We start from the raw sequence: 26,457 nt of genomic DNA on the forward strand, positions 1-26,457 counted from the left end.
TGTTGTGATTTTCTAAGAAGCAAGCCAGCTGCATATGATTAAAGAGTGTTTACTGACTGTCAGATGAGGTATACTCACATGATAAAGGAACTACTTGCAGTTGCTCATGTCTGTAAAAAAGTTACATCAGTGTAAGGAAAAATAATTTTGAGAGTGATTATATGGCAGCACAGAGTATTTTAAGAGGTATTTGCACAAGGCAACACCTGGGTTGCCATTTGCCAAGAATGCTATTAAATGTACAGAAGTATGACTTGAGATTGATTTATGAGCCATGAGGTTAGATTCATATAGCAGGGCGGCCATGGTGGTGCAGCGGTTAGCATTGCTGCCTCACAGCAAGAGGTTCTCTGGTTCGATCCTCGGCTGGGGTGCCTTCTGTGTGGAGTCTGCATGTCCTCCCTGTGGTTGCATGGGTTTCCTCCGGGTGCTCCGGTTTCCTCCCACATCCCAAAGACTGGACACTCTAAATTGGCCCTAGGTGTGAGTGTGTGCATGTGTGTGCCTTCTGTGGAAGGTTGGGCACTGGGCTGGCAACTCAACACCATAAAACTCCACTGCCAATCATGAGCGGACAGGTGATCAGCTGTGCCGACCCCTAACCAGGAAAAGCCAAAAGAAGCAGAAGAAGGTTAGATTCATATAGCAGACATACTGAATCATTTTTATATATATAACAGCAGAACATGTACATACCTAATGAACTGGAAGATAACTAGGCTATGCCACAGGTACCTATGGTGGAAATTAAGCTTAAAGACAGAGAAACATACAGAGATAAGAACTTCTTTTCAACTTCTGTTGTCCCACATTTGCTGCCATGACCACTGTCTTATCTGTGTTCAGCTTCATCCCATGTGCCTTCAGTGTTACATTCCAGTTCCCTATCATTTCATGAAGTTCTTGTTTAGAGTCTGCTTGCAGTGCCATATCAACTGCAGACAGCAGTTTTATTGATTTATCCCCTCTGACCTTTTTGCCAGTGTAGTCTATCACCAGTATGAACAGGACTGATTGCCGAGTTGAATGCTGATGCACATTCACTCCCACTGGGAACCCCACTGTGAATCCAAACACTACTTATCCTTCTGCCTTTGAGTCCTTTTACAAGCCAGCACTAATTAGTGTTTCCAGGACTTCAGACCATCACACGGATTCCCAAATCAGTTTTCCTTGCTCCTTGTCATATGCTTTCTCCAAGTCTAGGAATACTCAGTTGCACTCTTTCCTCATCTCCAGTTTCTTCTCCACTGTCTCACTGTTAAAATCAAATTATCCCCCATCTTACTTCCCAGTACTCTGTTTTCATTTATCAATCACCTTGTGCAGCATTTTCATGCAGTGTGACTAGAGTTTGATGCCTCTATACTGCCCTCAGTTGTTAATATTCCCTTTGTTCCTGTACATTGGCACCAGAATACTTATTATCCAGTCAGGGTTGAGGCTCCTAGGCAGTTAAACATTTCCTCGGCTGGGGACACAACTGAAATGACATTCAGCTGCAGAGACATATGGCTGTTGCAGAGTTCCTGTGGGCAAAAAAAAGCATTCGGCTCCATTCCCACAGCTTCAATAAACAAGTGCATGTTGGCATGGGGAGTAAAGTGTGTTGTGCTCGGTGAACAAGCATATGCTTATATATGTACAACATGCAGAAGTATACAACAGCATGGAGGTCATACTGCATGTTACTGTTGTCACACTTATGCTCCAGTATGTGTTTTAGCTAATATTCTTCAGACACTGTGAAGGGGGAAATGGTCTACACACACCATTAATAAAGGCAGTACCTATTGTGCACTGCATTTTCGCTGCCACTGACATACCCACTGGCCACCCTGATGCTAATACTTGCCACACTGACTTTTGTCTCTGTGTGCCTTGTGAACCATGGATATTATTTTCTCCCTGTGCATTGATTATCAAAGCTTAGTGCATTGTCACTGCATACTTCTCTTTGCCCTCAGAGAATCTGTAACTGCCATATGTCTCTGCAGCTGAATGTCACTTCAGCCATGTGTCCTCAACCAAATGTACCACTGAAAAGTATCTTTCCACCTAGAGCCTGAACCCTTTCCTCTTTCATTGTCAGCTATGCATGCAGCAGTACAGCCTCTATGGTGTTTTATTCCTTCAGAAGCCTCTTGAAGTGGTCTTTTCATCAGACCTTAGTGTCCTGTGTGCTGGTTAGCAGATTGTTTTTGGTATCCTTTACGAATGATGTCTGATGACTATCTTCATTTTCTTTATGTCGTTGTCTTACAGCCTGATACAGTTTCTTTGTAGCATCTGCTAACTCACTTTCCAGCAGCTGATAGTGTTTCTCTGATGCCTTGTTGTTTGCCATAGCAACTGCTCTCATAGCATCTTTATTAACTAACTACTATTCCTTCTTAGCCTGGTCTGTCATTTCTGTCTCTCACTTCTTCTTTTTTTTTTCTCACAAATCCCTGGACTTCTGCATTCCACTAGTTGAGTGATTTACTTAAAATACAGAGTTGCAATTCCATTTACTACAGTCTCAGTATAAAAGTTCACAACTTTGAAGTTCCGAAACATAACATAGTAGTCTTTATCAGGTTAGCTAAAAGTCAGTTTTAGTAAGTTGTTATCCCTAGCCAGTTAACCAGAGGAAGAAATTATGGTATATAAATGAATTTCACAAAGCTGATGAAACTTTTTAACCTGGGTAGGAATAGAGAGATAAGACATCTATGCAGGTGTCATTAAAACATCTTGCAAAAAGGATGATGTTGTAATGAGCCAGGATGTATAGGCCATCTTAAGGACTTAAATCCAAAAAGAAAAGGAAAGTTAGGCCGAAAAACAGCATCCAGAAAGGTAGGCCTGTGTGGAGTTGGATGCAAACATTACACAGGGTAACCTCAGAACTCATTGATTAGTCCATACATCCTAAGGAGAAGGAATCCAATATCATACCTCTCAACCTAGAAACATCAAAAATCTGGACAAAGGCCCATCAAAAATAGGTACAAATCTGTACTCTGATTAACATAACATTTGCATACATAATTATGTAACCCTGCCCACTCCGGTGGAATTGTGGGATACCAACTTTCAAACGCAAACTGAAGAATAGACAACCAAAATATGGCCCCAGACCCTGCAGTAAATGGTAACCATTTTTTTAAATGTGTAGCAATGATGATCACTGGGAAAGGAGACGATGATGAACCTTAGGATTTTGTTTTTGGTGACTTGCAGTATGTGGGTTTTGTGGTAAAAGTAGGGCATTTGATAGTAGGCAATATTCTAATCGTAGCAAAAGAGTATTATAGTTTGCTAAGACCTCCAAAAGTCAATTCTCCATGGCTTACTGATAAGTGACGTAGCTAGAGTTTGTGCAGCCTGGGGCTGTCTTTGAGTTTGCCACTACCCCCCCTCACAAAATCATGGTCAAATGGGGTCTCCCTATACACAGCCCTCCCCCTGCAGCCATTCCAATGTCCCATTAATTGGCTATTTTGCCCCATTTACCATAAACACTGTTCTGTGCATACTGCTTTACATCTATGATGATTATTTGGATTTCATTTAAAAATTTTACTTTACATTTTATAGTACAAACACTAATAGACATCTGCTAAACAAAGCAATGCAGTCTCATGATGAAAATAGACTTAGCATTAAAACATCTCTGCCCTTGAAAGTAAACACATTCATTGAAACAGCATTGAAACCCACATTCAAAGAAAATACATCTGGCCAGTGGCGGATAAAGATTACCTTTGGGCTGTTTTCAAATCATAGGGCCCTTGCACATGAAACATACATGTGTTCTTCGATACACCTTCCTGATTCCTTGTATAATACAACATACTTGTTCGAGCGTGTTTTGACTTTATTGTTTTGAACATTTTTCTAGTAAGTAATGAAACACAATGCATATACCAATAATGACAAAAATGCCCAATTCAGAACATTTCCATCATAAAAATCTACTCAAACCTCTACAATCCACAAGTATCAGTAAATATGCACAATCTCTGCAGACGTAAATGTCATCTAAATAATTCCTCAATTAAAGAGATCTGTAACTAATGAAGAGGTTGCTGCTAGCAAACAACACTATATTTCATTATTTCATCTACAAATAAAGTGCCTGTTGCCCTTGAGCAATAAATTGCCTATGTTACATTAAAAAATGATAAGCTAGTAATATTGCAATAGGGAATGGATGACAAACTGATAACAGGTTCATAGTTACTATGTATCTCTGCCAAAGAGGACATTCTCAGGGCTAAAGTATCAGCAATCCATCTACATACTGGGAGAGTAGAACCCACAGACTTCTGCATCAAAAGCAAGTATTCTACCTGTTGTGCAACCAACCACACAAACAGACTTGGCATAAGTAGCACTAAACTTCTTTCCCCCTAAAGAACTATGCAGCACAAGAAATCTGGAAAAAGCCAAAATGTATTGGGGGGGGGGAACAAAGTTCCAAAACCAGGGACACATTTTAAACATTGCTTGTATAATCTTAAAAAAGTTGCTAGAATAAAATGTTTTGTGTTACCATGTGTTTTCTGAAAGATAGGAAGACTAAAACCTAAATGGCTATTATTTAGTGAATTCAGTTCTCACTAATTTGCTAGAATATCATAAATTTTAAGAGGAACAGACCAAAGAATCAAACATTTCAAGCATTGAGCATAAGTGGTGATGTGGGTAGGGAATTCAGGCTCTTGCTCCTCGTATCTAAGTGGCATTTTCACACACACTATATATATATATATATATATATATATATATATATATATATATATATACATATATGCTAGGATGGGGGCTCAGCATGACATAAATCAAATGGGCATGATAGGAAGCTGAGCCATCAGTAGTCCCACTGTGACCTGTGTGTGCAGACTACAAGACTTGTTATAGGGAAATCAATGGCCTGTGTATGTAGATCAAGGCATGGCTGTGTATATAGAAGGAGGAGAGGAGATAAGATATAAACAGCACTAACAGCCTTCAGCACAGTGCTGTAAGAAGGCTGGCAAATACAACATGCCCACAGCTGCTGTCAGTATGGGACAGGGAGAATGGTCACAGCATGACAGCAGAAAACATAACATCATCAAATGGTGGGGGGGGGGGGTTCTGTGATATAGGAATCAGCCATGGATAGCCATGTGCACGCACACACACACACACACACACACACACACACACACACACACACACACACACACAGACACACACATACATGCACACACACACACACACACACACACACACACACACACACACACACACATGACCTGCAATTAAAGCAGCATTTCTGTACTGACGGACCTGCAATTAGAGCAGCAGCATTTCCATACCAGACTTGCAATCAGCGCAGCAACACTTCTGTACTGACTCCTATAAACCAGACTTGCAAACAAATGCACACACACAAAAAAAAAAAAGAAATAAGGCAAGCACATGCACAGTCGCACACACATAAAAAAAAGAAAGAAACCGGAGCTGCAATTAGAGCAGCAGCATTTCTGTACTGACTCCTATAAACTGGACTTGTTAGAGTAGCAGTATATCCACATTTCCATACTGACTCCTATCTAGAAAGTAAACCAGACTTGCAAACATATGCACACACACAAAAAAATAAAATAAATAAGGCAAAAACACACATACAGTCGCACACACATAAAAAAAGAAAGAAACCGGAGCTGCAATTAGAGTAGCAGCATTTCTATACTGACTCCTATAAACCGGAAGCTTGCAAACACCACAAAACAAAAAGAAATAGCATTTCTGTACTGACTCCTATAAACCGGAAGCTTGCAAACACCACAAAACAAAAAGAAATAGCATTTCTGTACTGACTCCTATAAACTGGACTTACAAACACACGCAAAAATAAAAGAAATAAAAGGATCTGCAATTAGAGCGGCAGCAATTGTTCCGTACTGACTCCTTGAATATGGACCACACACAATACGGACTTAGCAACTGAAAGAGAAATAAACTGGACTTGAGCAGCAGCAATTGTTTGTCCTGACTCTATCTTCTGAATTAAAATAAACCAGACTTTGCTATCCAAAAGATTAGAGCTGAATAGTACTGACTCCTATCTAAAAGATTAGAGCCAAAAATAAACCGGACTTGCAATTAGAGCAGCAGCAATCATAATGTACTGACTCCTTGAATACGGACCACACACACAGTACGGACTTAGCAACTGAAAACATTGCTCATGCCAGCAAAAACATAACATGAACATTACTTTGAGCAGCAGCAATTGCTCTGTAATGAATACGGACAACCACACAATTTGAAAAAAAATGCTTATACTGAATACAGGCTTGCAGTCTGCTACAGATTTACACAGAGCAGACAGAGCAACAAAGCAATCCTCTACTACATAGCTACAAACTTACACAGAGCAGCAGCGAGCAATCAAAATACTGAATACGGACTTTTACACACACAATTTGAAAATAAACAGTCCTGTTCTTACTTAGAGGTGCAGCAGTCTCCTGGAAGCAGCCCTTGCAAACGTAGAGCAACAATCCTTATTTCCCTCCAAAACAGTTCAAATATCCAGTCCAACAGGCAGTCTGTCACACGAAGCTGATGTCATTATGCACACCCCTGTAGTTTGGCTATGTGTGGCGATGTTGTATAAAAAAAAAAAAATCGGGAATTAAAGGGGCCACTCGGGAATTCATGGGACCCATTATTTTGCCCTCAAAACTGGTAAATACAGAGGAATTCGGTATAGTTGAGAGGCATGTCCAATATCCCTAAAAAGGGGAGAGTGCAGGAGTAAATAGAGTTATGCCAGGGTCGAAATGTAACCCAGTAACTCAAAGGACCTTAACCTAGCATTCACATATGAGTACATATTGCTGTTTACAGCTTGGTCAAAAAAAGACAGATTTTTTCTAGTCTTCATCTTTTAAGTTTATGTATCTACCTTAGTAGGTATAATATTTAAAGCATAAGTCTGACAAAGTATCAGTTTAGTGTTAAAAATGCTTTACTTCCATTTATGCCCTTTCTGTTTCCATCCTGCAGATTTGTGGTTCAGTTTCTTATTTAGTATTATCAGACTTCTACTAATATTCTAGTTTTCTGTTAGTTTTGGCTTGTTTGTAAACAGCAGAATGTCCTTGGTAATGCACACCAGGTTAAAGTGTTTTGATTTACATTTCACCATGGCACAATCCTGTTTATTCCTGATAGTCTGTTACTATTATTTGAATCACTCTTGGAGATGATGAGGGAACTTCTATTTTGTGGGAACATGAGATCATTAAGTATCAAGGTTTATAGTTAGGACCTAACTTATAAGATTTTGTTGAGGTTGCATATAAAAATCTACTAAATAAATACAATACTTCATTTTGGAAATGGAAAAATCTATTGCTGGATTTAGACCATTGGGTGCATGCAGTACATATGCTTGTTCTAATCTGTCCACTGTGCATTTTTCAGGCCAAACCTATCCCTTGTCCCACAATTTTCCTTAGAATACTGAAGAACATGTGTGGAAAGTTTTTAATGAATGGTAAGAAAACAGGGGTGTCAGTGGAAAAGGTGACCTTCCTAGTGGACAGCATTGGTTTGGGAAGGTTAGACCTCTAAGTACACAGGGAGTCTGACTGGCTTAGATTATTTCTGTTGTGAGAAATGAATGGCAATATGGTGAGGTGGAAGACTTTGAGAAATAACTGGTTTACCTCAAAGGGGGTTGGGTCAGAAAATTTGCTTTGCTTCCCGAGAGGAACATAACAAACTGAAATATATCAAGGATGCCAAGAAATTCACCTTAAGAGCAAAGTTTGAGAAGCAAATCTTGACATCTGTGTCATGAACACATACTGTAAGGTTAAGATCAGAGACACAATCATCATTCTTTGTAATGCATGGAGATTCATCTACTCTGTGTACTCCTGGTTATAGAAAAAAATGCAAAGTGTTTTGCTGGCTTTCAAAGCCAGTAAAGCAGTTTGCAAGTGCTGTCAGGCAGCAGGAGACATCTTCATGTATTCTGTGAGTAAAGGAAGGAGTTGATACATAAATCCATTTTGATTGACTGTAATCCTGTAGACAGCAGGCACAAATGAAGTTGAAATGAAGCTATTTTATAAAGTTCTGCTACTCTCATTTGCTGGTGGCACTGTCAGCTATGGGTACCTAGCACCAGATGTGATCTTAACAACACTTCAGGCAGCCTTCTTAGCATTAAGATTGGATGTCATGCTAGAGTAGTGCTAGGCTGCCTTTTAACTGATATTGAAGCACAATCACATTCCATACAGTACAAAGGAATTAAGCTTATAGCTTATTGTATTGTCATTGTTGTACAGTTGTTTCTTAAATCAGCAGTCTAAGGTATAACAGGTCTTCCTTGTTATACAATGGGTGTCCAGCTTCAGGTTTATGAAAAGACTAAGACAGCAGTTGCTGTTACTGAGTGTCATTTTACAGATTTTTCAGTGGTTAAGTTTCATAATGCAGTACCCTAAAAATGTTATGAATTGGCATTTTTTGCAAATTATTCACCATCACATGTTAGCAAATTCAATTAATATGCTCGAGCTGTGGTCCAGACTGGTGAAAGGCATTGTCTGTCACATGTGATAGATCAGTTACAACAAAAAGCTTACATGCATTTTGAAATAATTTCTTTAGAGTACCTTTAAGTATTACCCACAAAATAGATACTTAATTTGATAATAAGTAATGTAAAGCTGCTTGAGTCTGTATACACTAAATGTGTACTTTAGTCATTGACACTTTAAGACTATTATATGGGGTTGCTGCTTTAAAGATGTATGTATCCCATAATTTATTATATTTTTATGATGACTGGACTGTTAACGTTGTTTCTACTGGGCGACCATTTTCTACAGAATTTGTTGCCTGTTTTGTATCCTGATGTTACTGACAATGCTAATTGAGGTAACCATCATGATATGGTATCAGAACCAAGATCTTTTTCATTAGTCGAAAAAAAAAACATTCCTGTCAGAAACCTGCAACAATATGCCAAGTAATTTCTACCAAGTTGAGTAAGCCATTTTATGGAAAACAAATTATTTTACTTCACAAATTGATAGTTGTTAATTACATTATTCTATTCAACTCAAGAAAACTGATTTTTGCCAAAAATGATAAAGTTTAACCCATCTGAGCCATATGGCTTTTCAAAACCATTTGTCTTGCCTACCTAGAGTCAGAATTTCACTCAGAAAGCATGAAGACTAGTCAAGGATATACCTGATGAGGAGGATCAAAGTAATTTTTTAATGCAGAACAGACTAAAAAGGAAATACAGACGTTTGTCCAACAAAAAGTGGGCCATCAAGCAGAAGAGGAATCTGCTTTCTCATTCTTCTGATAATAACGTACACAGAGAGACTTTGCCAGTGAAACTTTTTCCTTTGTTTTAAAGAAACATGCTTGAGAGACAGAGAAACGTACAGGAGTTGACTAGAACAATCGGGAGTACCTTGGCGATGAATCAGAGTCTGGAGCTGGGAGATGAGGATGAACAGGAAGAAGACCAACAACACAGAAATTAATGAATAAATGTGAGACTGCAAAGTATCATTCACATTTATGAAATATGACTGTGTAAGAAAAAGTAGAAAGAGTGACTTGACTATTAAACTTGTGGAGAATTGAAAGGTATTTGCCTCACTCAATGTCATTAATGTTTGGAAGGACACAGAGGGAAGGAGAGGAAGGAACAATTTATGTTCTTAACAGTATTTCTATGAAACTGTTCATGATATAAATTGTATGATTTATAGTAAAACATTTTAGTTGTTCTTGTATGTGATAAAAATACTAAAGTAAGCAGATGCATTTTTCTTTCTTTCTTTTGCAGTATTAAGAAATGTAGAAATTACAATTCAAAAAGGCTAGACAAAAGCATGCTTAAGTTACTAGGCTTCAGTCTTGGGTTGTTGAGGTAGTGGATAAGGGCAAAAGTACACAGATCATAGTATATGTAGAGGTGATATGCTTTCTTTCGCTTTTGCAAAGGTGAGTGTCTGGATTAAGACCCTTGGCTTACTCTAATACCAAGTTTTTAAGTTGAAACAAGTAAATAAGAGAACATTACATTTAATGAAAAGTTTCCTTTAGCAATAAATGTTTCAGCTTGTGTTTAGAAGTCTGCAGATGAGGACTACATTTTTTCTGTTAAGTTTCCATGGACACAAGCTGATTATAGGGCAATAAAAAAGTCAAAGCTCTGTTTCTTAAAGGCTAAAAGTTAATGTTTTCTAAAAGCATGTAGGTTGTTTTTCACATCTGGGAAGGGAATAAAGTTTAAAAAAAGAAAGAACAGACACCAATTAGTGTAAATAGAAACACAAGCAATAGCATGCATCTTTGCATGAATAACCTCAACTTTAGGCTAATTAAGGTGTGTATTTGCAGCTGTCTGTTTATGACAGTTGTTCTTATTAGAAGGGTTATACTTCATTATTTTAGATGTACATAATTTTGTGAGTTTGTATTGTTTTAACAGGTTACAGAGGTGTTCTGTTTTTTATTTTTTTTTTTGAAGGTTTGTAAAGGATTAACTTGCCAAACATTAGTGGGTGCATGTATTACAAAACCTGGAAATAGACATTTAAAAAAGCTGTCATACATATAATAGGTGGGAATAATGACTTATCATAATGGTGACACTTTCCATATTATCTTGGAATGTGAATGGCCTCACAGGTACAGACAGAAAGGAAAGAATACTTAATTATATTAAGAAATGTAGAGTGCAAATAGAAATGCTACAGGAGGCACATTTGGAAACAACTGAGCATGTGAATTTGATAAAGAAAGGATTTCAGGATGGATACTCAGCAGAATATCAGGAACAAAGGAAAATAAGAGTAGTTATATAACTTGCTAGATAAGCTCCAGTAGTGATAGAAGAGGAAAAGATAATGACACATTTGTGGTAATAAAGAGCTACTGGCAGTAAATGAGAATTACACTGGCATGTATTTATATTCCAACAACAACTGATATTATGGAGCTTAAGAAAATTTTCAGAGAAATAATCAGCTTTTAGTGAGACGATTACTTATAGGTAGGGAATGAAACTTTTTTTGTAATAGTGAGGCTGTATCAGAGGGACCTAGAAGGAAAATAAATACACTCTAAATTGGCCATAGGTGTGAGTGCACATGCAAGTGAAAGTAAATAATGTGGGAAGAAATAGCCAGGGAATTGTTATGGCTAGGCTTGTATAGGCCCTAGGGCTGATAGCCTAGTACAAACCTATGAACCTATGGTGTGAATGAACTACTGCAGCAGGGCTAGTCACCCAGTAGTGCAAACCTTGGCTCTAGATGATTGTCACTGTTGAAATGACACCCCGACCCCATGTGCAAAAATGGGGAAATGGGTTATGGATGAGTCTATATTATGTGATCAAACAGTAAAATGTTCGAACACGTAATAATTGACCCCTAAATGTCAACCTGTTGGAATGTCGAACGGTTCAATGGAGATTTTTGTGCAGTGTGGACATGGAAGTTTTCCATTACCTGCACTGTAGTGAGATCTCAGAGTTGGTATATTTAAGTAGCAGGGGGTGTGTGGGTGCATGGGGCTTGCCCCCTGCTTAGAGCATTTTTATGGTTTGTTTGGGTGTTTTATCGTTTTTTTTTTTTGCCGTTCGACATTATGGCATTTTGACATTTAGGGGTCAATTATTGTGTGTTCAAATATTTCATTGTTCGATCACATAATATAGATGCTTATGGATGGATGGAGTGTAGATTTCTGAAGAAATGCATGAAAATATTTGTTATGGAAGAAGTGAATTCAGTAGTAGTAGGTACTTGGACAGAATTTACGTATTATTTCCCAGGGTATGGTAACTGGGCTAAACTGGGTGGAAATTATATAATAATTTAATAATAATATATAATTATAATAACTACATTGATGAAGGCTGTATATGTGATACCAGCCGGAACCGGTCTGTGCATTTTCTTGCTGTTCTATGGATTTATAAAATAAATTTCAGTTATTTGAATTGGGTCAAGTTTTGCTGGCTTTACTTTTTTTGATTTGGCTTTCCCTGAGCCGTGCATCTGTTTCTGGGCAAACTTTATTTGGCTTATGGAAATTATATTTCACAGGAACATGTACATTTAATTGAAAGCTTCAACACATTCAATATCTATTTCAGATCATGCTCTTATAAAAACTAATGAGTTAGATTGCTGTTAAGCAACTATTTTTTTTTCATAACTACAGAACACAAAAAGTTAAGCAAAAAAAAATGGAAAGAGTTGTCACCATACTTAGGGAGCCTATTACAAGAACAATAACCAGATATCCTACAGATGCATTAGAGATATTTTGAAATGTTCATGAAAATGTGTATAAAACAGTGGAATGTGGAAACCAAGAATGAGCACAAATGGAAACATTTATGGAGGACTTTATGCAAAGATTGGAGGAAGATGAGGCTTGACAATTAATAGTTAAGAGGAGATGAGATAAAATTATAATGTATGATCAATCTACAGGGAACTTTCCAGGAACAGATGGTATTCTTGTGGAAATTTGAAAGTTAGGAGGGAAGAAAGTGATAGAGATCTTGAAGATTTTGTTTAACAGTAATTTTAAAGGAGGAGAAGTGCAAGCATCTTGGAAGAAAGCTGTTTTGGCTGTATTACCCAAAGAGGATGCAGATCCCTCAGACCCAGTCTCATATAGGCCCATTTCAATTTTAAACCATGATTATAAAGTGCTTATGCCTATATTAGCTAAAAGAATGGCAGAGGTATTTCCAAAACTGACAGATATGGATTGATGTAGTTTTGCAAAGGGGAGGCAAACATTTGACAACATTAATAGAACAATGGTGATCCAGGGGAAGCAGAATGTAAGAAAATAATTCTGTTGTTGGTGGGTCATGATGCAGAGGAAGTATTCAAAAGAGTAAACTGTGATTTTATGAGTAGGGCAATGTAAGCATTGGATTCCCTGATACAATAATAAGGATAAGTAGGAGGACTGAAGGCAAGAATTAAAGTAGAAGGGTTCTTCTCCTATATGTTGTGCTTGAACAGAGGAACCAGTCAGGGCTGTCTTCTTTCCCCTTTGTTATTTACTTTATATTTTGGGCCACTGACAAAGAAAATAAGGGATTCAGAAATTCAAGTAAATAATTAGTATGGTAATCAAGAAAATATGCCTTTATTTGCAGATGATATTATTTTGTACTTGATAAATCTAGAAAAGGATATCTCAGTCTTGCAGAATATTTTGAGACAGTTTCAGGTCTTTTCAGGATATAAAAATAAATGGTAAAACAAAGGCTATAGGCATAAATTATGTACCTCCTCATGATTTGGTTTTGCAATACCCTTATTTATGGGGACATGATCAGATTAAGTATTCAGGACTATGGATTAAAAAGATTTCTGTTATGGCAGCTAAGGATAACTGGGAAGAGAATAAACAAAAGATAATACAAAAACTGAGAAACTGGATGCTGTAATTTATGGATCTGGATAGTAAGATACAAGCAGTGAAAAGTTTTTAGTCCCTTTAGTTTTATATACAGTTCAGGCATATTTTATCAACCAGTGGAAAAATTGTGGACAATAATTAACAAAGAGTTTAAAAAATGATCTGAAAGAGAAAGAGGACAAGAGTAAATTGGAATAAGTTTACTCTTATAATACGAAAAACTAAGCAATTTACACCAAAGCAACACTTCCACTGTTCGAAGAACCAGCCCGTTGGAGAAACGTTGGAATGAAAAAGACTTTATTGCTCTTGTCTTTAAAATAGCATTAAAAACTTCATTTAACCAGAAAAACAGTTAAAATCCTGTCACGTCCAAATAATTCATTTTCTCATTACTAATGACATGTGTGAAAGACAAAAAAGAAGCCGTGGAATTGATGTATTCAAAAAATTCCAAAAATTGTTCCTCAGTACCACTCCACAAAATACTTATATCGTCTAGAAACCTAGTATAATGTTCTATATACTCCTTCCATTGAGTGGAAAAAATGAAGTCCTGCTCCCATCTGTGTAATACTATGTTTGCATACATTGAGGCGCATGGTGCACCCATTGCCACCCCCTAGAACAAGGTGGTTTGGGATTACCTGATTTGAAGGGATATTTTACAGATACACAGTTAAGGCTTGTATGTATAACATAAACAGAAGGGTATAATTAACAGTGGAAAGGGATTATAATGAAGGGGTTATATAAAGAAATAAGGAAATAGTTGGATTTTAGATGCAGATCTTTAAGGAGAATTAAAAGCACCGTACAGAATGTTATATTTATAAACTTGTAGAAAGTGTTCTAAGAACTAAGTCAACACAAGAATAGGAAAATAAGATTTTGCCAATGTGGATGACTGCAAGTAGGGGTACGGAAAAGAGGAAAGAGGGGGCTGGAATTTAATGTACAGAACTGGCAATGGAACCCAGGTATTGTTAGCAAATAACTAGAGAGGGGAAGATAATAGAGTGGGCAGAGGCCAAGAAGACATTTGGGCTGCAGATTAGAGATTACCTTGCCTATCATTGATTGATATTGCTGTATAGGGAAGGCGAGAGAGAAATAGGGGAGTCCCAAGTAAAAGTCCTGGTCAGGTAAAGTTTTTAGCTGAATATAGAACAAATGCTGCTGTTAAAAAGGGATAAATGGTAGGGCATATACAATATACAATATTGCATGATAACTATAAGAATCCATCAGAGAATGTTAGAAAATATTGGGTAGAGAGACTGGAGAAGCAATTTACAATGGAACAATGGCAGGACATATGTATGGCTCCCAAGTATGCAAAAAGACAAGAAGGTTGAAGATTTTTCTTGGAAGTGTTTGCACAGGTAGTTTTATACAAGCAGACTTCAACTTTTCCTCGGTAGATAGCAAATGTTAGAGGTGTGATAGGGGAAGAAAGAGGCAACTGGGAACATATTGTTGGAGAGTGTAATGAGTTGGCAGCATACCTATCAACCTGAAAACATCAAAAATCTGGACAAAGGCCCATGAAAAGTGAGTACAACTAGCCAAAAATTGGGACACTAATTAACATAAAATTTGTGTATATAATTGTGTAACCCCACCTACTCCAATGGGATTGTGGAATACCAAAATGAAGATCAACATCAGTACATAATGTCAGACATTTGAATTTCAGACTTTGTATTCCTCAGAAAATACATAAAAATACAAAACCTGTTATTCTGACAACCGTCTGAGTTTCAGGAGCGATATTTAAAATCTGTCCCTCCCTATTTTCAGGCCTTTGTATCACCATTATTTTTGGCTTTGTCCAGATTTCTTGTTCTGAGAGATTGAGAGGTATGGCACACCAGCAGAACAAGAACACAGCTGATTAACAAATACAACAAGACAATATGGGAACCAGCAGGAACTGAATGTGCTCCAAGTAAACTCTGCCGCAAGTTTCAAACATAATAGGCACTGCTAGGGATGAAACCTAACCACTTTGTCTTTTAAACATATCAGGCAACTGCTACAACCCACACAATCATTCTGCAACATTTATTTATTGCTCCTGCTAAATGCAAAAATAAAGTGACAAAAACAGGCCAACAGGAGGGAAGAGGAAATAAATGTTACCAGGGTGTTACCAAAACCGACAACCAGTAAAAGCAAACAAATACTGATCCGTCTGAAACTACCGATTAATTGTTTTGTCTGTATGCAAAAAGTTACTACAGTAAAGAAGTTGCAACTCAATCTCAGATATCTCTCAAGTACAATACAAACAATCAAAAATGGCCAAAACCCAAAACCAATTGCATCCTTTTAACGTTTAACTCGAAAGTTTGCTCATCAAACACAGAAAAAACAGATGCTGATTAATTTTCCAACAGTATACCTTGATTAATCCACCAATCCTTAGTGGCTCTGTAAGTTACTAACTCAAATCCCTCAAACTTAAGACACCATCTGGATTCCTCCTGATTAATCCACCGATCCTTACCAGCTCTGTCAGTTAGTATAGGAAGTAGCTCAAAATTAAGACACCATCCAGCCTTCAAGATGCTGCATCTCTGCGAAGTACACTGGCTGCATGGGGACACCCAAACTGACCCAATAACTCAAGGCATTGTCCCTTCCCTGTCAGCCTCAATGCATGATCATACAAGGTACACCCACCAACTACCCAGGCATTGTCCAATCTGTTCCAGGCTTCCAGCTCAGCCTTAACACATCACATTGTATCCTTTGACAAGGCAGTATATTCGGTGTGTAAAAATGGGGTTGGTGGATGAATGAGTGGCATTTCACCAAGAAGCAAGCAAGAGTAGCCAAATAAATTGACTGTTCACCCACTTGGATCGAACTGCAGTGCAGCACAATAACAAGGATCCTAAACCAAAGCTCAGACTAACTTGCAAGCAAGTAAAGTACATCAAAATGGAACCAAACCCGAATTCAGGGTGACACCGACTACAAAACCAAGCTAAAAATCTGTGTTACAGATAAAAACAAGCACACTAATTCAGATTAATTCAGATATCAGTCCAAAAATCAAAATAATAATAATAATAATAATAATAATAATGTTTTCAAAGACTATAAACTAATCCTAAAGGTGTTTTTAAATGCAATTCTGAAGTAAAAGGAGTAACTGCTTACTTTTCGTAACTGCAGTCCTAAGAATGCTCACTGCCATTGAAGAGTGGCAAGACAAAAATCTTTGCCCAGACAGGTTAATGCATTGCAAACCCTTCTTTGCTGGCTCACTTCGTAACTGCACTCTTGGTGCCAAATTAAGACAGTTTCCTTGTTGATACCCAATGGAAAAAGCTACTTTAGCTGCGGCCCTTTCGGCAAACAGAAACTTATGTAAATGTTGTTTGCAGGAGGCCAAGTACTTCCACCTTTGAGAAGTGAAATCTGGCAGTAGCATTAGTTATGTTACCTAACCGTAAACTTTTGCAAATGGTCAAGTAAGTGAAAATAAATCTAATATCATGCAGCATGCCGACAGGTAAAGCAAGATGTTAAGCAGCAAATGCATGCAAACTGCAGACTAATTAGATGCATACTGTAATCCTGAGCTGAGCTTGATTCCCCATACCTTCACATTTCACTTGTTTTTTTTTCTGAGCAAGTCAGTTAAACAAACATCATTCCTGAAGTGGCCTTGAGAAGAAGCATTTGAGCGTGCATGCATACTTTTCAAGCGTCTCTGTTTTTCAGGGAAGCCCCTGATTTTGGCTCATATTGACCTGCCTCAGTCTCAGAGCCTGATAAGCAGTGATGTTATCATGCATGTCCCTGTCGTCCATAACTTAAAATTAAAATTGTAAAAAAAAAATTTTTTAAAAATCGGGATTTATAGGGGCCACTTGGAAATTTATGGCACACCAATATTTTGCCTCAAAACTGGTAAATATCAAGGAATTCAGTACAGTTGAGAGGTATGCTTGGCAGATTAAAAACATCTCTAGAGAGTACTCTGTCAGACATATTGGGGGAGCAAATGGCTGTAACGAAGAAAATGATTCTTTTGAACTAGGACAGAGGATCTGAATTGCCGAGACTAGTAAGACCTTATTAAGTTTAATTATGTGGCTGCCAAAAAAGCAATATCTAGAAAATGGAAATCAAAATCTAAACCAACTGCATTTGAAGTATCTGAATATTGTAAAAGACATAAAAGAACTGGAAGAGGCATCTTTAGAAAAAGGAACTATCAATTTACATAGAAATAAATGGAATTTGTGGGATCTACACATGTAGAATAATGTTCAGTAGGATTAATGAGGTTTAAGGGAAGGTAGGAATTGAGGATTTATAAGTTGTTGGACTGAAAGACAGTTGTTATAGAGAAAGAGAACATGTAATGTATAATGTGTATAAATGAAAAAAAATGCTAATATGGTTTGTTTTATATTCTGTTAATGGGTGTGTCTGCCTATGCCTTAAGTGATATTTTAATAAAGACATAGTAAAGTTTGTTGAAGGCCTGTATTTTGTAAGCTTGGCAGTAGATCTTCAAAATTTATGAAATGACACATGTACTGCCAGAAGCATAGCTAGGGTGGTGTGAAGGGCAGCCACCTTGCGTGCAAGATGTTAGGGGTGCAATCGACAGATATGTTTTGGGGGTTTCTTCACTCATCACACAGGGACCTGGCAGAATGTACCTTTATTCTGTACTTGTGCTATGTGAGGGTGCGAACCATACCAGGGGATCCTCCCTTCTCTCCTACAGAGGAGCACCAGATCAAAAGTATGATTTTTTTTTTTTGCTCTGTTTGTTGAGGTCAGGGAGCAACACTAGGCACCAGATGAGCCAGCTCCAGGTCTTTGTACTTGCATGCATATACACATACACACACACACACACACACACACACACACACACACACACACACACACACACACACACACACACATATCCACACCTGTGAGCAGTTTGGAGGTACTTGGATGTGTTTTAGATGTGTGACAAACAGTTGCTCACATCACATTTGCTGAATGCTGCATTGCCCAAGCTGCTATAATGCTCTGGATATTAGGAGAACACTGTGTCATAGAAAAGCTGAATATGTTCATTTCATGTCTTTCTCTCTTCAACATACTTTGATCTCAAATTTATATATGTAAATGTCAAAAGGTAGAAGAGTGAAGCAGGAGCTTGTCTCTTTCCAAAGCACTAGGTTCAGTGGATTTCTTACAGCCACTCTATTATTGAAGTGGTATGTACGTAAGTAGTTACTTTACGGGTCATAATTCGCAGATGTATTTAGCTGGAGTACAAATGGTGCTTCTAGGAGAGAGTGTAGTACTCTGCAAAAGTCATATGCACACAGAAATTATATGTAGACTCCATTCAAAAGGCAACCCAGCCAGCTTCATCCCAGGGAGAGGTAGCAGTGCAACAAAACATGCAGATTACAGGAATGCACAAGTAAAGGTACCACCAAAAGAAAAAGCAAAGCTGTAATTCTTTTGTGCAATGTCCATAAGTCTGTCTATCTGGAGATTTAAAGTCTATTTTGAGAGCAGACAGTGTAGGCATTTTTCACAGAAAAAATAAAACTGATAGTCTTTTGCATTAGAGCCAGGCAGGAAGGGAGATGCATGAAGAGTTGTGGCCCACTCACTTCTGTCAGGAGTGAGAAGGGATATACACACTTGGAAGCACAACAGCAATGTAGTTTCCTTTATGGATACCACAGAAACCAGCACCTGTGCTTCAGGAGAGAGGGATGGGGATGCCTGAAGAGAAAATGCCCTTGTGGAAGTGGGTGGATGCCTTTTGTTGCAGTCCATTGCATATTCCCTCTTCAGCACTTTATTGGGTACATATGAGGGGAATAGGGCAACAAAGAAAAAAAAAATCAAACCACCCCAATGACTATCAGAATGATAGCCCCTCCCAGTCAGTCCTCACCGTGGTGATGTTAAACTAGCCAATTGGCTGGGATGGGACTGATGACTGAAAGATAGTGGGGGCACAGGAGAAAAAAAAAACATTAAGGACAGCTTACTCACACTGAATTCCCTAACGAAGAGAAAAACAGTCTGTGCAAATGAGATTTAAAAACACATGGAGCAGATGAATAAAAAAGGCAACAAATACATATTTCTTTCTGTGTTATAAATGTTCTGTATGCACAAAGTAAAATAATATTCCAAAGTAATAGTACAAAATGTTCTGTTTTGTACAAAGAAAAATAATACTCAAAAGTAATAGTACATTGCAGCAAATTAGTTCAGTTTTGGAAGACTTAGTTTTCCTTCAGAGATTTTTCTGGCTTAAAATGTTCGTGAAATACAGCTCTTGTACTATTTCTGTGGACCATATGTGTAGTAATGTATGTTTTGGTTTTTTGTTTTTTTTTTACCCCTCATGGATCAAAACATTGTCTGCCACCAGTGCCTCTCCTCAAACTTGGAGGCAGAGTTTTCACTTCCGCTCCACACCCCACCCCCTAATTCAAAACTCTCCCGTTGCCATAATATTCATAGATTTAAGTTTCTTCTTCCCTTGTGAGTACTTCAACTAAGTTGGTGTATGCCTGACCTACACTGACCATCCAGGGATTTGTTAAATCTTTTATGTATACATTTGAAAAGTGCTTAATTTAATTGGGTGATATTCTGACAAATATAATTAGAAAGGCCCCTTTGGGCTTATAAGTAACATACGGACTCTAAAACATTAATAAGTGATTTATGTGCCTTGTTGCTAAGATCTTTGCACTTCGACATTAATTTATGTTTCCTTTCATTTTATTGCCCATATCATTTTGCTACATAGAAGAACTCAAAATGCTAATACTGATATAGTGTACAGAAACATGTTAAATTTAGATGCTAATTTAACTATCCAGGTTCAAAAAAGGGAAGGAAGCCTAGAAATAACTTGACAATAAGGAGTGAGAGTAAAACGAGTTACTCATCTGCCTTTGACTCTCCCAAGATATGGCTATTATTAAAGACATAGAACTGCAGACACTCTGAAGAACAGGAGGATAATGTTGGAAGTACACAACTCAGAGGAGGTACAAGGAAGAATTTGTGAACAGAATCGGTGATGGACAAGTTGGCTACCTTGCCCGTGCAAATGATATAGGAGAAGGTGAAAGGTCTGCAGGATTTAAGAATCAATGGCACATACATGATGGAATTCTGGAGAATAGGGGTAAAAGGACTGAGGCAAATAAGAAAGAAGTGACTGTGCAAGCTCATTTTGTCAAGCTGGGAAAGAAGTTATGTGCTAGCGATTTCTGTTAAACAAAGTCAGGAAGCGCTGCACCGGTCTTCCTTTTATATGTCCATGGACTGAAAAGCTTACTCAGTGCTACGAAAACTGTGTAACAGTAACTAGATAGGAATGACTATTCAAACTGGTGTGCACATAACAAATGCCTTCATTATGATGCATTTTTAATTTTTAGTATACGGTAAAATTGCTGCACACCTCTTTTAAAATTGATGGGAAAACTGCCTTTTTATCTACTTTGTTTTGTATATTTTTAACTTCTCTAGGTAAATTTCTGTTTTGTTTTTTTTTTAGGTATCACACTAATAAGACTGAATACTTGCACCCTTTATAAATTAGTAATCCAATTATTTTTGAAATTGCCTTGCATCTACCTGTCCGTCTTATTAGCTATATTTCTAAAACTGCTGATATTAACCCTGTACACCCAGGCTTTCCTTGCAGTGGAATCAAATTTTATAATTGACTTTTCAAAATATCTTGGGCAGGGAATATGTTGTAAATGTGAGCATTCTACAAAACTACATTGTTTAAATTGCAGGTGGACATGAGTAATTCAGAGCACACCACTGAACAAAATGTAACAGTAGAAAATTATTTAAGCAATAACCAATGACGTTGGTGTGGTATATTGAAGATTTACCCATGTTTGGTGTGGTTTAATTACGAGGGTGTAACCCGAGTGATTAAATAAAAGCCAACTGTGGGTAAATTTCAGTATATCACAACCATGGTGTTGGTTATTACTATTATACAATGACATTATTTAAAAAAATACTTACTTTTCTTAAATAATGTCTTTGTATAATGCCTCTGTGCTGCCCTTCTGAGTTTTTCTGGTATCCTGAAGTTTTTTCTGATGTACCACGCATGCGTATGGGACTTGTGTTCCCACAATTATGCAGTATATCAGTGCTGTGCAGAGGTAGCAATGGAGAAAGGAAGATCTCAGTTAAATTTTTTTTTTTAATTGAAGATAAAAAAAAAAAGAAAATCGGGAGACTTTTTATGTTCGAGAGAGCCGGGACAGACAAAATGAAAGGATAATCAGGTAAGTTTCTTTAGTTTTGCAGAACTTACCTGATTATTCTCTTATTTTTGTCTGTGCCTTCTCCCTCGTTCTTTTCAGGTCTTCTGTTTTCTTTTTTTGTGAGAAAAAAGAAAGAAAAGTAAAAAAAAATATGAGATATACTAGTTGGAAAAAGTCCAGGTGACCGGACCTTCTTCCGTTACTATATTCTCGGATTTACAATAGGCACGCTGGTTGGGCTGGCCAATCAGTGTGCTCATTTTTTAATATTAATGGCTAGTCATTGTATAATTAATAATATTCTCTGGTTTACTGTAAGATGGGAGCATTTATTCCACTTATGTATTTCCTTGCTGAAATACTTTTCCATTTGATAGCACTTGTGTTTAGTGTAGAGATGAAATTGAATAAGTCTTTCACATCAGTTTATTTTCATGTTTACAGAGCCAGCAATTGGGAAACAAAGTAGAAATGGAAATAGCTAACATGTTGGAGAAGAATAGCAGCCTTCTGAAATTTGGCTACCATTTTACACAGCAAGGTCCACGGCTTCGAGCAGCCAACTCCATGATGAACAACAATGACCTGGGTAAGTATGCTGCTCTATGCTGAAAAACCTTCTTTCTGTATGTTCACAAATAGGGGTTTCAGTGGCACACAATTCTGTTTGTGCAACTTGCCTGTTATGCAACAAGCTGCAACAGCTGTTGGTCTGTTTTCATTTCTGACACCTCTGTTGCCTCGCAGTCTGTAAACAGACTGATGTGAGGCTCATCCTTGAAGTCATGCTTGTCCTGTGTGTTATGAGCGATTGTAGACTGTTCTGAGCAAAGCAGTTTGAAGAAAGAGGACAGTGTGTGACCTGCTGTAGTGAATAACAGTAGCATATTGTGCAACTCAGCATAATTCATTGTCTAGTTTGCATGGTTTTGTGAAAGACTCTATTGGTTTATAAGTGGCTTTCTGTTTTACATTTTGATCAGTTGCAAATGTATTACAGCTGGAGCTTTGTAAAACTATGCAGTATGCAGTAAGTGTTTTCAAATAAAGAGCAGACCACACTCTTGCAACATTACTATATTAGAGGAATGGACTTGGATTATGGTGCTACACTAATTCTGAATGTTACAACTTCCATTCTGCTGATAAACACAGATATTCAAGGATCAGCTTATCCCAATTTATACCAATGTGAAATTCCATCTCAAAAGATCAGGGTGGGATTTGTGAATGTCACTCATGATACAAGAGACTTGGGCTTTGAACAACAGCTTAAAATAATTAATTGTGATACAGAGATTCACTTGTGTCTGATATCCTAAACATGTTATTCACTGCAACTGGCTAACTGTTGTGCAGATTTTATTAGCAGAAGAGTATGGTGAATTCTCTCTGTACTACTGCTATTCATGATTATTGAATGACTAAGTTGTGCAGAGAAGGGAGCAAATGCACACCAATGAAACTATGCACAGACTTAGTGCATCTGATCTCCGTAGCCTGAATTAATACAACAAGGACTGGAAGATATTCGTTACAGAAGAGGAAAGGGATGAGGTGGTAGATAATGCTGTTAAAAGTATGTCACCTTCCCCATCCTGTCTACTATGTAAACATCATAAACCTTCCTTGAGAAGCAAAGCCTTTTGTAACATGTACACATGGCATAGAGGTCATCAGCTCCTCAGCCAATAGTATAGATTCAAATTCATCTTTGTTATGAGGTACTTATTTATGCTTAACATAAGCAAGCCAGCATTCTTCCAAAGAGCTGAAGACACAGTGAAATATAAGGTAGACTAGCACTGTGAGATGGAGAGCTGAAAGGCGCATACTTCAAAATTACAGCTAAAGAGGACATGATAATATTGAAGGAGGTGGAAAGGAGGTATTTTATTATTTATTCAGTAGTCGGTGGCATGAAGATGGTAGAGGTGGGAGGGGCCATTTATGTTTTAAATAATAACCAGTGACATAAAAATAAGGATGGGGCAGATATTTTATGACCATAAATAATCATATGATCTGACAGTATTGGATGGTAAGCATAAAGGTTTACTGAGTCATCCCAGTTACACCTTGAATAGCCCAGGAAATGGATCATGTTGTTTTGAGGAATATATATATATATATATATATATATATATATATATATATATATATATATATATATATATATATATATATATATATATATATATATATATATATATATATAAAACAGCTCATCAAATCACTTCTTTTTGGTAAATCACAACTTGCCATAAATAACTTACCTACTTGGCGTTTCACCAAATGGATAAAACGTAGTACAATAAAATATGCTGACATTACTTTCTGCGGGATGGCAAGCCCACTGCATTACCAACTTGTGACAATTCCAAGTTTACATAGTCACAAATGAGACAAAATACTTGTCCTCCAGAGTGTCCCTTCCCCCAGGTTTGTATGACCCTGGAGATATAATATTTAAGGCAATGGGTCTGAATGACACAGTCTTCCCATATGGAAGGTGCAAGGTGAGCTTGCCACCAGTGAAAAATAATGTCAGGTTAGTTTATTTTTCTGTATGTCAGTGATCCAACAAAACACTGATACAGTAAGTCATTTTCAGCAAGCTATAATTTGCTGAAAAGTAATTTAGTAAGCTGCAGTGTTTCCACATAGACCAGTTTTCTAGATTTCATGAAGCAAAGCATGTTGTGCTTATGATACAGTTATCATGTGCTTAAATCGTACCACTGCCTCAGTATTCGGTGTGTAATAGCATACGAGATGTTATCCTAACTCTGTTTCTGTTACAGCTCGTATGACACGCAGTGATGGCCTCTGGCAAAGCTTCTCAGCCCTGGAACTGGAAGATGTATAAGTATAGATAGAATATTTTTTGCTAGCCACAGCTAATGTACTCTGCTGCTGCCTTGGGCAGCAATGTGCACTGCCTGCTCCACCTCTTCCTCGTTCTACACCACCTGTTAAAGTCTTCTTCATCTTTTTATATGGCATTCTATTTCTACTGTTGCTCTTAGCTTCAATTGCTGCTGACACTCGGGTCTTACATCTATGTTCACTGTCGAAATATATGTGCATTACAAAGTGACAGCCTTTTATTTCATTTAGTGGCCTAAGTCTATTAACTTTATAAGTGTTTACTGCTTCAGCATTTTTTGTTTGAATTTCGCACAAGTTCTGCAGCTGTAGAGATTTATTTGTTTCAAACACTATTCTTTGCTATTATGATATTTTTGACAAATTATAAAGGAAAAGCAAAGAATGTTTTCATGATCAGAATGTTAAATAAGGGTTGCATACCTGTATGACAGCATCAGCTCATTAAACTACGTGCTGATTTAACTAGGTGCAGATCATCTGTTGTCATGCCATAGGTTGAACTCCATGACTAGCTGGAAGCCAGTTTTATACACACTGAATTTATCAATAGGCATATTTAATTCAATTTAATCCATGCAAAGTGACTGCTTATTCTGTATCTGAAAAGTTTATCTGTAAAATGGCAGCATGATTACCAGTGTTCATAGATTGATAGATTATTACTAGACTAACTGCCCTCATGGGCCATTTCAAGCCTAGCGAATTACCCCCTGTGAGAATCAAACCCTACACCTTGTGTTTCTAAGATAAGCACTTTGACCATTACACCACCCTCCCACCCCATTATCACTGTCTATCTTGGATATTGGTTAGCCAAAGCCAACAACATAGGAATTTTTCTGATATTTACTAGAAGGGATCACTATATTTGGAAGCTAAAATACCTTGCATTCAATCTTATTATCCAGAAAGCTGGTGTGTGTGTGTGTGTGTGTGTGTGTGTGTGTGTGTGTGTGTGTGTGTGTGTGTAAGTAAATGTATATATGAGTTCACACACACACACACACATATATATATATATATATATATATATATATATATATATATATATATATATATATATATATATATATATATATATATATATATATATATATATATATATATATATATATATATATATATATATATATATTTTTTATCAAAGACAAAAACCTCTAGCACTCCAAAAACAAAGTTTCAAGTGTAATTCCTTTAATTTATTGAACATCCCAAAAAAAAAATACAATACATAAGCAACTAATAGTGGAAACAGCCTCCAACTAACATGACCACCACAGACCGGTTTCGCAAAAAAAGCGTCATCAGTGCAAAGGCATGTAATTTCCTGTTCATTTAAATAAACTCCATTTAAAGAGACATGCCCCTATTTCAAGAGTTACACCAATTCCAAATATGTAGTGAAAATGCATACTTAAGTACACCCATACCTGCATGAATACATAAACAACAAGTACATGTGCATCAAAATTCATACTATAAATACTTTTCCAATTCACAAATTAAAGCACATATTTAAAAAACACTAATATATATGTGTATTCAAATATACACATATATACATATTTATATACACATGCATGTGTATGTAAATACAAGAACATACTTATACATATGTTCAAAAGCATGTGCTTGCATGCACATGTACACATAAAAAATTCTTACTTCTTAATATATCCCCATGTACATCACCATTTTAGGAACAGTATTACATAAAAAACGAATTACTAGTGTTCATTTAAACCTGGCTTATACATAGCCCCTCACTATCCAC

At 37.2% G+C, this 26,457-nt stretch overlaps 1 protein-coding gene across 3 annotated transcripts in view; it reads left to right on the plus strand.

Moving 5' to 3' along the window:
- TMOD1 (tropomodulin 1) overlaps positions 1 to 26,457 on the plus strand; it is a 971,337-nt gene that overhangs the window by 907,267 nt on the left and 37,613 nt on the right. For 2 of the 3 annotated variants that reach the window (XM_044060997.1, XM_044060995.1), the window contains 2 exons: positions 22,236 to 22,380; positions 24,596 to 24,654. In XM_044060997.1, the coding sequence (XP_043916932.1) occupies positions 22,236 to 22,380; positions 24,596 to 24,654 (204 nt within the window). The remainder of the gene's footprint in view (positions 1 to 22,235; positions 22,381 to 24,595; positions 24,655 to 26,457) is intronic. The other variant, XM_044060998.1, reaches the window with a different exon arrangement.

Source organism: Protopterus annectens, chromosome 2.part0 (genome assembly GCF_019279795.1).
Source record: "Protopterus annectens isolate FY-2018-M chromosome 2.part0, PAN1.0, whole genome shotgun sequence".
In the NCBI taxonomy this organism is placed as follows: domain Eukaryota; kingdom Metazoa; phylum Chordata; order Ceratodontiformes; family Protopteridae; genus Protopterus; species Protopterus annectens.